The 15214-nt window shown below is 36.9% G+C and overlaps 1 protein-coding gene across 3 annotated transcripts; it reads right to left on the bottom strand.

Moving 5' to 3' along the window:
- Nucleotides 1-4441: 4441 nt before the first annotated feature.
- LOC142631361 (F-box protein At5g39450) lies at nt 4442-10412 on the bottom strand. Of its 3 annotated transcripts, none has more exons than XM_075805502.1 (2): nt 7852-10412; nt 4442-5186 (listed from the first exon to the last, which is right to left on the bottom strand). In XM_075805502.1, the coding sequence occupies exons 1-2, from the start codon at nt 9708-9710 to the stop codon at nt 5132-5134; spliced, it is 1914 nt and encodes a 637-aa protein (XP_075661617.1). In that variant the 5' UTR covers nt 9711-10412; the 3' UTR covers nt 4442-5131. The 3 variants fall into 3 exon arrangements, with proteins under 3 accessions (XP_075661617.1, XP_075661616.1, XP_075661618.1); XM_075805501.1 differs by having other exon boundaries at nt 4442-4753; nt 7852-10318; XM_075805503.1 differs by lacking the exon at nt 4442-5186 and adding an exon at nt 6196-7379 and having other exon boundaries at nt 7852-10318.
- Between the last annotated feature and the right edge of the window lie 4802 nt (nt 10413-15214).

Below are 15214 nucleotides of genomic sequence, written 5' to 3'. Positions count from 1 at the left end.
GAGATGTTCTCGGGAAGATCGCCGAGGTGGCTGCCTCCTCGGAACAATGGCAGGATTGACGTTTAAACGATGACAAATGAAGTTCGGATCTACACCTTGGAGCCTCATAGGGATCCCAAGCAAAGACATCCAAATTATCCTTAAGAAATTTCAACAACTCCATCTTCTCTTGGTGTGGCAAAAGTATGCCAACTTGGAAGAACCTCTGCAGATCATCCGTTATGACAAACTTCTCTAACTCCTCACAAACGGCCGCCTCATCTACTGTCATCGCTCCAGGTGCCTCCGGGCTGTTAATTGCTATGACTCTGGATGGGTAAAGTTGATGACTCAATTTCCGACCGACGAAGCACCGCAGCCGATATGCATTGCCTAGCCACCACCGTGCAGGGGATTTCCTCAACATGCTCCCGAGGAATTTCACCTTAACATGTAGGGTAGAGGAGACGGCTCCCAGCGTGCGGCCATGGCCTAGCGAGGATGTTGTATATGGAGAGTACGCGTCAACCACAATGAAATCCACCTCGGCCGTTTCAGTGCGGATTGAACGGGTAAACGGATCGCCCTTCGGCACAACGGCTCTCCCTTCAAAGCTTATAAGTGGGGAGTCGTAAGGAGTTAGATCCTCCAATTCCAACCTTAGCCCTTTAAACGATCGGGGTACATGATATGCACCGCACGCACGATCTATCATCACTCTTCTCACATCATAATTCCCTATCCTAAGGGTAACCACAAGAGCATCATCGTGAGGCTGGATAGTCCCCACTTTATCCTCCTTCGGAGAAACCTAAGACGGGTAAGTGCCCTTTAACCTCTTCTGCCTGCTACCCACATCCTCGGCCTGAGGAAGGGAAACCGCCATCACACTAGTGGGACTGAGCCTGCCCTACAGTGCAGCGAAGATAACATTAATTGTTCCCAATGCTGGCCGTGATGAATTGTTCCTCTGGTTGTTTGAACCAACTTGACCAACCCTGCCACGGGCCGACACAAGTGCTTCCTTTAACTTTCCCTCACCGACGAGCCGCTCTAGATGGTTCCACTGGTCCGATCTCGGTAGCGTGGCCCACATCCCGATGGTACGACAAAAGAGATTTTGATTTCTTCTCGCGGGGTCCCCTGCCATCTTTCCGGGCCATCTCGAAGAAGGGCTCTTTACGAACTTTTTCTAATAATGATGCGGTACTTGGTTCTCGGAACACGCACTTACAGCGCGAGGTGCGTCAAGCCGGATGTCCGAAGTAATCCCTCCTCCTTGTTGTTGTGATATCTGTCCCCAGACAAATCCCTTCTCTCCGGATAACCTTCTCCTTTCCTTTCCCCTTATGTTGGTCTTCCTCTACCCTTTTATACTCATCAATACGATCCATAAGACGGCGTACGCCTGCGGACGGGCTTTTTCGTCAAAGACTTTCTTAGGTCGTGATCAGTAGGGAGGCCCACCTTAAAGGTATTGAGCGCCACCTCATCAAAGTCGCCATCTATTTCATTAAACATCTCCCAGTATCGGTCGGAGTATGCTTTCAGTGTCTCCCTTTCCTTCATGGCCATGGATAGCAACGAGTCCAATGGCCGGGGACCGCCACGTAATGAACCGCGAAGCAAATGCTCTAGTTAGCTCCCCAAATGAGCCTACGAGACCCCGATTCCGAGACCATTAAACCATCTCATAGCCACGGAGTCCCAAGGCCGGAGGGAAGACTTTACACATCAAGTCTCATTGTGAGAGTGCGCACAAGTGCACCCTGCCCCAAGAACAAGTTATCTGGGCTGACGATGAGCCTTAAACAATATGAATTTGTAGAGTGTGGGCTTGAAACCCGGGTTAGAAGTGTGGGGGAGTAAATGACAAACCAAAGATTGCAAGTAATCGGTAAACAACAAGGAATATTGTAAATCGGCCTCCTCCTAACAGAAGCCGAGAGCCGTTCTTATATTATATCTTTCTCTTTGTCTGTTTCTTTCTTAGGTTACAAAAAGTTCGTCATCTTTCGGTCCCGGGTTCCTCCTTAAATACTCCTCTTTTTAATACTTTGTACGCGTGTTGCCCCAACTCCTCCCTTAGCCTAGATATTTCTTTTTTTAATGCCTTTGAATAGTAACCATAAGTTTCCCTTGTTGTTCAAGTGTCACTTCATTAATGCGGCCGAGGTGGTAGGTGCGGTCTTTAATGTGGAGGTAGCCTTTATCTTTGACATTCTTCCAACATCGGTGCTTCTAGGACATTCAAGGGTTCACCCCTTTAACCATTGGTTTTGACCGTGTCCTTCCCTAACCTTTACCATGAAGTCCCGGGTCCTCGTGTCAGCCCGAGGAAAAACATCCTTGGCTGAATCTTCCGTATTGTATGGGCCGACCCGTAGTACCAACAAACCCTAAACCCAGGAGCAGGTCGGCCCTCCTCAGCAAGACCCAACGGCCCATATTCTCATCAAGATCTTTTTACTCCCCACACTACTACTAGTAATTTTTAATGAAAAAACTGAAGTCAAGCGTTAACTATTCTAGATCTAATTATTATATTATTAACCTCATCACACGTGCTTTATGTATACAATGAGGCTTCTTTTTCTTTCTTTTTTGTCTAATGTCATTATTTTCCTTTTTAAAAAAAAAATTGGATAAATTTGTTTTGAAGACATGAATTAGTAAGAGAGACCTATTTTGTAGGCATTTTAAGTGGAGTTAGACAAATATTCTTACTAGGTTGTCCTCGAATTTTTTTATATGTTAAACGTTTTAGGGGTATTTCTAAACCACATAAAAGTCCAATCCAAAGAAAAGAATCCTCCTATAGATAATATAAATTAAGTGCTTGCTAACTAGGATTCTCTATTAATAAAATACACATTTTTTAATTGAGCAAGAATTTTATGCAACCTAAGTTGCATAATTTCCTGCAAACACCATTAGGTAAAACACTAAAAATTTATCAAGTGTCCTTAGTCATGTGAGAAGTACATGACCAATTAAATGAGTGTTAAAACCCAAACAAACCCTACTCTCCTCCCGCCTTTCTCTCTCTCTCTCTCTGCCCTTTCAACCCGAACCCATTTCTCTCACCACTAATCCTCAATTAGACTCCATCCATAGGCACAACCTTCATCCTCCTCAATGATGGAAGATCTCATGGCCGACCTCCATGGTAGAGATTATCGGCCACTGCAGTCTATCCTCCCAACTGCCACACAACCCCTCCATTGTCATCCTCCTCTCCCTCTCATCTTGGTTTTCTTGGTCTTAAGCCCCGCCACAACAAGACTTGCATTGCTAGCACCACCAATGGTGGTCGCCGTCCTCTCTACCCTAATTTTCTCTTTTTTTTCTGTTTGATTTGATTTTCTTGGTGGAAAGTATATTTTGGATATGGTTCTTGGGTAAATTTTTGAGTTTGGGTGTGCTAGGTTCTGTGTTTGGAATTGGGTTGTAAGGACCCAAGAACAAGGATGGTGGTGCTAGTGGAGGAAGAAGGGATAGGGGACTAATGGGAGAGGTAAATTAGGATTGTAAGGGAGAGAGAAGAAGAAGGGTTTGTTTGGGTCCGAAATCTATTTAATTGGTCACATGCTACTCACATGACCAAAGACACTTGTTAATTTTTAAGTGTGCCTGGTGTTTGCAAGAACTTATGCAACCCAGGTTGTATAAAATCCTTGCCCTTGTTAATTATTTAAAATCTATTATATTTCAATGCGAAATAAACTAATAAAAATTTACTAATTATTAGAGAGAAGAATAAAAAAAATAGTTGACTATGTTTTTTTTTTGTTGGACAAAACTCAAGCACAATACCTTAAGCGTTATTCCTTAAATTCCCTTCTTAAGATTCAACCATGTGAATAGTTAACTAAAAAAAATGCTTTCATCCCATGAGAAAAAGTCCGCATAACAGAATCTTAAAAATGGAACCTAAAAAACATTACCTAGGTAATATACCTAAGTCTTGCCATTTTTTTATATAAATAAACCATGTAAAATTATTATGCATGAAACCAATTTATTATCATCATTATTTAGAATGGAAAAAGTGCTTCTTCTTTTTCAATATGAATCAGAAAAAAAAAAAATATATATATATATATATATATATATTAATTATTAGAAAGAAGAAAAGAGAAGAGTAAACCATGTAAAATTATTAAGCTTGATTATTTTTTTTTTCCAAAAATAAAAACAAAGAGTAAAGTGGTGAATATAACTTAAAACTGTAAATAACAACATAAATTCCATGACGATACAATCTAAAAATTAATTAAGGCCTCTATACAACATCTACTAAAACTTTCTAAAAAGACAATAATGAATACGAGCATTATCCACCATTTTGGTAGACCAAGTAGTAACCATGCTACATAAAGTTGAAATGCGAATGACTGGCATGGCATTGCAGAAAATAATAAAATATAAATATTGCCATTCTTAAGAGAAAATTTGAAAGTGAGAAAAAAGTTCTATCATCAATGCATTTAGAACCTTTATTAGGATCCCTTGATACAAATATCCCCTCCCATTTACATTATAGCAAACTGGGTGATTACTTTTTGACCCAGATGCTTATCTCTAATGCTTATTATCCTATCATCTCAACAATCTGAAATGTTAAATTCTCTGAACATTTCAAATCAGATACAATGAAGATTGGCTCCATCGTTATGTCATTTGAACTTCAGCAGCATTGAGGAGCAGCTAATGATTTGATGAATAGGGGAGGTCCAATGTCATTGAACGATCAATAGAAGCCAAAGGCAACCTTATGTAAGTATACAAGGAATCAGAGCAGCGGTAGCACATCATTTATTTGTATGTAATTCAAATGCCCATAAATGTCTTACTGTCTTAGTATAGTTTTTCCCATTTTTCCCAGTCAAAGAATAACCTGGTACACACCTCAAAAGTTCATTCATTTGGTAACTCTAGAGAAAAGGAGACACATTATATTTGAGATTCTCACTGTAGCATCAATCAAATTGGGAAGAAAAGATTTTTCTGATTCCAGGGGCAACCTATTACTGCCTAAGTAGCAAAGATGTCTCTGATTCCAGAAGGCCTACTTAAATTTATCAAGAACTCATTTCCTTATATTGGAAATAAAATCTCCTAGAAGAAGGATGGTGCCATAGTCAATTTGCTAAGGCATGTTTTGTTGCAAGTGTGATGTCCGTATGTCATTGCACTGTGGGAATCTACATAATCAAAGAAGGCAAGAAAAAAAATTTAGGAAGCCAATTTCATTATCTTAGAGGCTAAAGAAATTGCTCTCTACAACTTGTTCTTACACCAAAAGTACCAGAAACTCTCTCTTGGCTTTCCTTTATTAAAGCCTAATGAATCAGACTATACAAGAAAAGTCTAGAAAATTTCAAACACCCTATAATTCTGTATCTGAGTCAAATTATTCTTGACCTATCAAAAGCATATAGCAAACTAATGGATTCAAACTCATACAAGAAGTGAACAGAAAACAATAATCATAAGGCTGTAAATTACAACGGTAGGTCATAAGCATGAATTAGAGGTGTAAATGTTAAAGGCCAGAAATTGGAAGACTCATGATTTACAAAAGCCAAAAGATCAAACAATGTTTGGCTTCAAAAAGCAGAACCAAAAATTATAATCTCTTCTGGTCTCATAATCTACCTGCACTTTTATTTCCCAAACATCTTTTGGCAGAATCACTACCCCATAATCACAGGTAGGAGTTATACGCCTTGTGTAAATAAAGTTTGTCCTCTTCCTTGAAAAATATAAATTATTATTTATTGAAAAAAAGAAAAAAGAAAAAAAAGGGGGCAATCATAGGTAGGAAGTGTCCTCTTTTGTCACTTTCCCTTGGAAGGGTTTTGGGGCATAAAGGCCGCACGGAGAGTGTCTTTTCTGTTTGGAAGGCAGCATGAGGGAAAATTCTTACTTGTGAAAATCTTAGGAGGAAAGGTGGGGAGGGGCTGGATCATCTTTTGATTCATTGCACAGAGGCTTATCAATTGTGGTGTTTTGTATTTAGATCTTTCGTTATCTCCTGGGTCTTACTAGTGAGTGTGAAAGATCTTTTGTTTGGTTGGGTAAACATTCGTTGGATATTTGGAATAGAAGGACATTTAAGGATGGAATAGGAGGATGTTTGACGATTTGGAGAGCACAAGGGACCATCTTTTAGCTCATTTTGTTGGTACCTTGTTTGATTGGTCTCAAGCTTGGGGACTCAATTCTATTCCAATGTTTATTTAGTCTCAATGTATATAATCTTTGGTATTTGTTTGTAATTCTTTAGTCTACTTTATGCTGATTTTGCATAAAGTAGTCTCTTTTCAATAAAATTTTATTACTTACCCAAAAAAAAAAGGAGTTTGATATAAGCTTATTTGTGCATATCTGCAGGATATCATCTTAACTTGTGGGCCTTCCAGCACCCTTGTGCACTTCAAAAAAACTTGAAGCTCCTCTAGGGGGGCAGATAATAATGAGAAACATATATTGATAAGTTAATTTTTAGTAAACATAGTTTATAAAAATCAACAGCTAGTGTAATACTAACTTAAATGATAGATTCTAAACAATCTCCCCAAAAGAATTGCTGACAATTTCTCAAATTGATCCCAAAACTGTGACTTAGATTTTTATGGACTGATTCCCAAAAATTTTCCAAAGGTGTAAGTAAAAAATAATTTTCTTTAAAAAAAAATTATTTGCTAAGTAATTAAGGAGGAGAGGAGTAGATGAAGGCCTTATGATCTAGAGCTTATTGACTATAATTTCCTAAATCAATAAGTAAACCAAGATTAAAAAATCAGATTTGCAACTATGGTTGGTGACAACTTTTCTTTTTTGAAATTAAATTCTGAATTTTACAAACCACTCTCTAATAGATGAACTTGTATCAACTAATGCTGCACGGACAATACCCAAGATCAGGCCTATGTGCGATGAACCATGATATAGCTATAGAGAAAGCCCACAATTAATGAGTCACACAACTTTTTCAATAAAATTAACCTATTTAAAGTGTGGTTTCATTGTCATTTAATGGTTCAGCTTCTTTAAGTCATCATAACACCATAAACTTGTCACTTTAGGCTCTCAAAGTACATAAATACAAAAACACTAAAATAGTAAACTATACTAGGCCAAGTTGTACCTAATTGTCTTAAGTTATGATAAGATAAACCTAAGCTTGTGATCAAAAAAAAAAAAAAGAATTATTCCCATCTCACAATAGCAAAACCACCCCCAGTTTGTCCTATCAGTACCAAGAACAAAACATAAATACCGTTTAGAAATAGAGAACCGCTTTTGAGTGATTATAATATCAAATAAATGATCCACAAGTTCCATAACACTTCATATCCTCTCAAAATTAGGAAGATATCTCCTTAAAGGTCCTGCATCAGCAGATCCCACTCATATAAGAAAAATCAGTTGAGTAGAAAGGACAAAAGTTAGCAAGGTACGGCAGATATGTTGTTGTCGAATATGAGGTTGTGTATTAGAAACATATAAACTTTGATATTATAAAGTTAATCCTAAAATATGATTTGATAATCTCTCATATATTCTGACATGCTAATTCAAACTTCTGTAGCACATACAAAATACTCAAAGTTTTTCTCAAAGTATAGATCCACATCACAGTAGCATAAGGAAAGAACGCTCACAAGTAACCACTAACCACCACGAATGTCAATATGCATTTATTATCTATGAAGTAAATATAGCATAAAAAGAAATTCTATGAAATTAAGTAAAATAAATAAACTAATGCATATTGCAAGGACAAAATATCAATTACTGAGAAAAAAAAAGATGAAATGAGAGATTGGCAATAAAAGAATTCATCTAAGGGGTAAGCCAAACCTTGGTGAAGACAAACAAGTTGAGTTGTTTGGGAAGCCTGCAAACACGTTTGAGTAGGACTTGGTCAAATATGAAAAGTTGGCAATTGGAGGTAGTGGAGGCACTCGTTCACCTTTCTTAAGTAACTCTTGCAAGTTAAGTCTCTGCAAGGTCAAGATTGCCCTGGATTCTTTCCAAATAAAGGCAAGAAGACCATTTTGAAAAACAAAGAGGGAACCAGGCTTTGCGCCAGGATATCTAAATCCATAGCCATTTGCAATGCCCTCTCCTATAAAAGCATGCTTTAAATTCACAGGAAGAGAATCTGCATCAGTTTCAAATGGAAATGGATCCAGCGAAGGTTCATCTATATTCACTATAAACATTGCTGAACCATTAGGATGCAGAACATAGTGGGTGCCTTCCAAAATTTTGGTCGCAATAAGATTTCGCTGCCCTTTGGACTCCTCATAGGAGAGCAGAAGAAAGAAGAGAGCTTTACCAGGCTTGTCTTTACTAGGCCTCCCAGGAGGCCAACCAAATGTCCCTCCCCACAAACCAGCATAGTCGTGGTCAGCTGTTGGGACCCGCATGGGCAACTTGTAAAGGGCAAACCGACTTTCATGCATGTTTGGCCATGCTCGATAAGAAGATAGTTTAACAGTGGCTGCATGCAATGCAAGTCTAATTGTATCATCTGACCTCAAAAACTCATGAAGCTGTGCGTGCTTATTCTCACTGCTTGAAGAACCACTCTTTGAAATTGCATCGCTACCATTTGTTGAGCTAGACTTCCCCAGGATATGTTTAAGGCTATCCCTAAAGTATCCACCAAGACCTTTTCTCTTGGTGCATTGTGTATGACTATCATCATCACTATGGGGAATGCAAAAGCCACTTGGATGATCAAGACTCTTTCTAATCTGGCTCAATTCCATTTGGGTAGGATCAGTTGACAGTTCTGGACTTGCCTTCCAATCAATTTGACAACCACCATGCTTATACATATGCATAAGCAGAGATCTCCGTTCCAATAAGAGCACCAGATCCTTCTGAAAGTTCTCTTCATGATCCCTTAACCGTGGAAATAGTGGCCCGTTTGCCCACTCAGGAACCTTTTGTCGAACTTGGGTGGTAACAACATGCAACAACTTTCTTCTATCACAAAAGGACAGTCGACTGAATGGCACCTTCACCTCATTCTGTCCAAGCACCCTTTGAGACCTTGAAATTCCACTATTCGACCTACAAACTTTTCTTAGATCCTTATCTAAAAGGTGAGCAAAGCTCTTACTATGCAACAATTCATCCTCGTTTTCCTGTTGACGAGTCTCAACCTCGAGCAATAGCACATTACAAGTCCTCTCCACAGGCTTGACTGAACCAGGATAAAAGAAGTCACGTCCCTTGTCTCTTCCATGTAGAAAAAATGCGGCGGAACCATCAGAATTACCAACAACTTCAAAGACAGGTGCCCATAGGATGGGGCCTTCTTCTATGCCTAGTGGACCAAGCTCTTGGGGGATTATCCGGCATCCAACAACTGAAATAAAACCGGGCATGACATAGACTACGTTGCCAAGCTCAGGGTTCTGGTGAACCCAAATTCCAATCAATGGCTCAACACAAATGAGGAAGCGGCAAAGCGCCTTGTAAGACGACACCCCCTTTCGCCACTCAATGAGGTCTCTATGGGACAAGATGCCCATCATTTCACAACGTGTAAGCCAGACCTTTTCAGTGGCCATGAGGGCATACAGACTCCGGCAACATAAACTGAGATTACATAGGTCCCTCGGGGTGAGGGACCAGGAAACTATGGCAAATATATCATAAGGCAGAGATAGAAGCAAGCTGGACCCACAGGGTTCAGACAACATTATATTTCGACTAACAATTGGTTTTGTTTGTCAAGCAAATGAATATTGATTCACAGTTCTATATGTTTTGACTGCCTAAATTGCATACTTCACCATAGACACACACAACCCCCAAATCTTAAAATGAACAATCATTGGTAACTGACAATAATAAAAAAAAGGTAATTGGGCACCCTTGAAACTCTTAGAAATCCAGTCTTATTTTAATTCAGTAAGAGTAAAGTAAACAGAATCAGACCTGGAACCAAAATGGGTTTGCCTCAGATTCTTCAATTATTGCATCTAAGAACCATGCATACCAGTTAAAAAGACCAAAGATGAAATGGGTTTGTTTCAGATTCTCCAAAACTCAAATGGGTCTATCCCAATCAACATATCTTGCATCTATGATTATTTCAGACCTGAGAAAGAGAGAGAGAGATATAGAGAGAGCTCACAGTTGAAGGGAATATGAAGAAAGGGAGACTGATGATAAACCTAGGAAGAGGTGAGGTCAAGTCATCACCACTAAATCAAAGTCATCCCTCTCTTTCTCTCTCTGTGTGTGGCTCTACTCAAAGGCATATGATGGAAGAGAAGAAAGACTAGTCCAATTAAGCTTCGGTACTATCATTGTCCTATCTGGGGTCCTCTTTTACTTGTATGCCAGCCAGCCAATTTTGAATTGAGCTTAAAAGTAGAGGCCAAGACCCAAAAGTCCAGATTCTCCAAGCCCATGACTCACACACTTAACAAAAGAATAAAAAAGAAAAGAGTGAGAGAGGTAGACTCGTAGAAGCCGAAAAAAAAAGTCACAAGCCATCTCATTTATTAGTCTTCTTGTCTTACTGTGCAGACCAATTAGCTCTTTTTAATTTTAAATAAACTTTGTGGAATATTATGGATGGTGGGTTGGCCAACTGCCCACCATTTCCACGTTCGGCAAATAGGGCGTGCGTGTTTTTGTGGCAGTGTACTGTGGGCACATAACACACTCTATTACACACTTCGGTAATGTGGCAGTGTGTGTACAGTGTGTCCAGTGAATATGTAATAAAGATGGTGATTAACTGATTATAATACTTCATTACTCTTTTATACTTACAAATTTTTAGTTAATGTATTAGAAAAAAAATTAGTTAATGAAAAAATAAAAAGTTTTAGTTAATGAACATCCTAAAGACAATAGTTATAGTACATTTAAATAATACTTTTATATATTTTTTTAAGAATAAGTCAAATAGTATACATTTATATAAAAGTATACACAACTATAGTAAATTAGTTACAACAATCGAAGGATAGAAGATTTGAACCTTAACATTTCCACTAAAATACTAAAAGTTGCCTATGGAACTACAACCCTCTTAGTAGAGGTGACCATTAATCGTTGATGTTTTGACATAAAAGTTTCCTGCAACTCATGATGGCAATTTTATATACTTGAATTTACTTGATAAATATTGTGGTTGCGTGATATCAAATGTTGGTTAACTTGGGCTTATGATTACAATAAATTTATATTATGAGTTTGTAATAATCCACAATGGGAGATTTGATTAAGAACTAAACAATTTTTTGAATATACCATAGGATCAAAGCTTTATTCATCAAGTTTTTCTCAATACATTTCTCACTTTGTATCTCTCTTTTCTTTTTTTCTCTGAATCTGAAAAATCCCCTTATTTCTACAAGCTTCTTTCCTTTTATACTTCACCTTCCTCTCCTTCTCCATCCTTATCCTTTATTGTATTTGCTTATTTTTCTTCTCCAGCATGAGTTCTAGCATGAGTTATCCTTGTTCAACTGGACAGTTCTCTGTCCTATTGGGCTCTTCTTTCCTCATCATTATGATGAATAGAAACTTTTGGGGTTTCTTGTCTTATCATGATTAGTTATCCAACATTAAATGCAAGTTTGTCATATGGATTATTGTAGATTTATCTGGAAGTTTTTAAAAGTGTCCTCAGATAATCCCATTTGTTCTGAGATCATTTCTCTGAGGCTTGGAACTTAAGTGGACATTGTTAGCTTGATAGAGGTATTTTACCACGGGTGATTTATTGTTGGACTCATAATGATGCACCTCTTTAATCCGTGGTCCGAGATATATGCCTTTTGTAGAGGCTTTCATCTTGGGGTTACGTGTTGGGTCTGTTCTTATCCTTGGCCTAATATTATTTGAGCCTACAAAATCTGTTATTTGGTCGTTAACACACCATCTCCCTACAAATACATATGGCATTTTCCCTACCTACATCAACACATCACATTAGCTACCAACATGATTTACATGAAGCCAACCATCCATCCAAATTCTCCAAATTCGTAAGTATTCATAAGATTGAGCACATAAGATTTCAAGATTGAGTAAATCCTTGAATCCCTTGGAGTTTAATTAAGCATTGTGTTAGAATTATAGTTAAATAATTAAATTCATTATTTCTTAATAGGCTAATAGCTTAAATTTTTAGAAAATTTGCTAATTTATTACGGTATTAAAGCAGAAGATCTCAAGTTTTTAGAATTATGGTTAAATAATAGGCCAATAGCTTAACTATTTATAAAAATTGCTAATTTATCACGGTATCAAAGCAGAAGATCCTAAAGTTTGATATTAAGGGAATGTTGTAATTATAATTAAATTATTAAACTCACAATTTTCTAATAGTTTAAACTTTTTGAAAAAACAATTAGTTATCACATTGAGCCTCTGTCCTCTGTTGCACTAGCAATGATTTTCGGAGATTACAAGGAGGAAATCTTGAGATTTCCATCTTTGACCCAATAATCACATTGAAACTTGGAGTCCGTCCCTCCTGGAGTCCTTAGTCGCACTGGCAATGATATTCTCGGATTTTCCGAGATCATTAGGAGGAAATTTTTAAGATTTGGATGAATGTGTTTGACCCATGAAGCTTATAGGGGGCCGAGTCAGGACAACTTTATTGGCGTTTGGAAGTTTGAAGGAGTGATGCTTTGAATGTTATAGGGTTCACAAGAATTTCCTCTATAATGCGCCATTGGTCCATCAAGTCAATATTTGAAGATATTTTTATTTTCTCTGTTTTGAATTCCCTTTTCTTTTTGGAGAGCAAATCATCATTTGGAGAATCATTCTATAGCCTCTTTAGCATCTAGTTGTAAATTGTAATCCCTGTAAAAATCCGCATATCCTTTGTTCTTGACCATTTTATGAAGCTAGTATTGGGAAATAGTGGTTGATCCTTTGTGCTTCTCAAGAGCTACGCGAGTTTTTAATTATAGCCCCTTCCTCATAGTACCAAAAAAAAAAAAAGAACAAGGAAAACAATCCCTTATAGCGATTGCTAGTGGCTCAAAAAAAAAAAAGTGATTGCCATAATACAGTATCCTTTTCTGTTGCTCTGAAGAAAAAAAAAAAAAAAAAAGAAGAAGAAGATAAATTGCCAATTATACTCATCTAAGTAGTTCACATAACAAGACGAAGAATTTGAGCATGATTGGCATAATATTACAGAAAATGTTAAATATAAAAATTAAAAACAAGAGGCCATGCTTGATACAAATTTTCAAAGCGATGCAAAAAGTTATATTATAAATCCAGGTCACTCCACAAGTACAAGTGCTTATGGAGTGTGCGAGGTAAGGGCCGAGTTCAAGTCTCTAGAAAAGAGTTTCACGCACATATACACTTAAATTATATTAGAGTAGAATTTGTATTATATATATATATATATATATATATAAAAACAAAAAAAAAAACCTGTAATAATGTGCTTGGATGACATGATTTGGACATTTGGATTTGGGTGATTGAAATCCAAATATTTTGTTTGGACAGTTTAAAAAATGTCATGGATTTAGGTTTGACAAATTCACCAAGGATTTAAAACCTTTAAAATACTTGGATTTGAAATAACTCCTAAAATCAATGGATTTGAAATCAAGACATTTCAAATCTATTAATTTAAAATCCAAATCTAAATCCAAATCCAAGTTTCCAAACACAACTTTATTATGATCCCTTCATTCAAAAATAAAAATAAAAATTATGATCCTTTGATACAATGTCCCTCACATTTACATTAGCAAACTCGTTCCATAACCCAAATGCTTGTCTTAATGCTTATTATCATCTCGACAATCTGATATGTTAATTCTCTAATGGCCTGTTTGGGAGTTTAGAGAGGGAGGAGAGTAGAGGGGAGTAGAGGGGAGGGGAGTAGTGGAGAGGAGAGTAGAGGAGAATGATTACCCTCCACCTTGTTTGGATGTTTTTATAATTAGTAAGGGGGAAGGGAGTAATTAGCCATTCCTCTTGTTTTTAACATTGTAATTTTATAAATATAATAAGGGTAAATTAGGTAATTTACTTTATAAATAATTTTATGTGCTCTACTCTACCTCCAAATCTCTCCAATTTGGGGGAATTAAAAATGAGGGGTTGGAGGTAGTTGAAACCCCTCCAAACCCCTCCAAATCTCTCCCCCTCCTTCCTTAAAAAACTCCCAAACAAGGTAATTGAATTACTCCCCTTCCCTCTACTCTACTCCCCCTCCTTTTTTAAACATCCAAACATGCCATAAACATTTCAAATCAAATACAAAGAAGATTGCCTCCATTTTTATGTCGTTTGAACTCAGAAACTAGCATTGAGGAGCAGCTAATGATTTGAGGATAGACAAAGTCTACTTACATTGAACCATAGATATTAAACCCAATACATTGAACCAGTCTATAAGTCGGGTCACTTAGTCACTAGTTCAACTAGTGGGTTATCGATCGGATCGCAAAGTCAAATAAAATTTTTTAAAGAGGTAATTACATTTGCCTCCCTTAAGGTTTAGAGAAATGACATTCCATTTCAAATTTGAAGCAAAAAAACGCTTTCCCACTTTCACATCTGATTGACCAAACTTTTTTAAATTAATATTAACAAAGTTGTGTACTAACATGCCCTTTGCTTAAGGGCAAATTTTCAAAATTATCTTATTTTATAATTAAAAATTATTATTTTTAATTTTTAATTAAGGTGTATTTAAAAATATTCAGTGTGAATTTTTCTTATTATTTTTTTCAACGGGTTATGAAGAGATTTGTGATTGCAAATGTGTTTTGGTACTTTATCAATTTTACATTTTTATTCTAAATTTATTAGTTAATTTTTTTATTTATCATGGTTAAAATTGTGTGAAGAGATTCTTATAAAAAAAAATTCATTACTAATATAAATAAAAAAAAAAGGAAGTGTTAATTTAATGGAGGTACACAAACAATCAAATAAGTGTTTTTTTTTTTTTTTTTATACAAGATAGAATTTCTACTCTAGCCTAATCTAAGTGTATATGTGTGTGAAACCCCCTCCTGAAAACTTGAATCCTGACCCTTTTCCCCCACACCCCACAAGCACTTATACTTATGAAGTGACCACCACGTCAAGAGTGCGCGGTGGTAATTTTTGTTTCCTTAAGTTCTCTCGGGTTTATACAACGAATCAAAGCAGTGGTAGCACAATATTTATTTGTAATTTTGTATTATAATTC

This window comes from Castanea sativa, chromosome 4, assembly GCF_040712315.1.
Source record: "Castanea sativa cultivar Marrone di Chiusa Pesio chromosome 4, ASM4071231v1".
Taxonomy (NCBI): domain Eukaryota; kingdom Viridiplantae; phylum Streptophyta; class Magnoliopsida; order Fagales; family Fagaceae; genus Castanea; species Castanea sativa.
The sequence above is the reverse complement of the archived record's forward strand: the minus strand, read 5'-3'. Positions and strand labels throughout refer to the sequence as shown.

Bases quoted from the DNA above. Each gene is read 5' to 3' on its own strand.
- LOC142631361 (XM_075805501.1), bottom strand. From the start codon at position 9,710: ATGTTGTCTGAACCCTGTGGGTCCAGCTTGCTTCTATCTCTGCCTTAT. The intron at 4,754-7,851 runs GTTTGGCTTACC...TACTTACATAAG, and splicing joins ACTTGTTTGTCTTCACCAAG to GTTGCCTTTGGCTTCTATTG.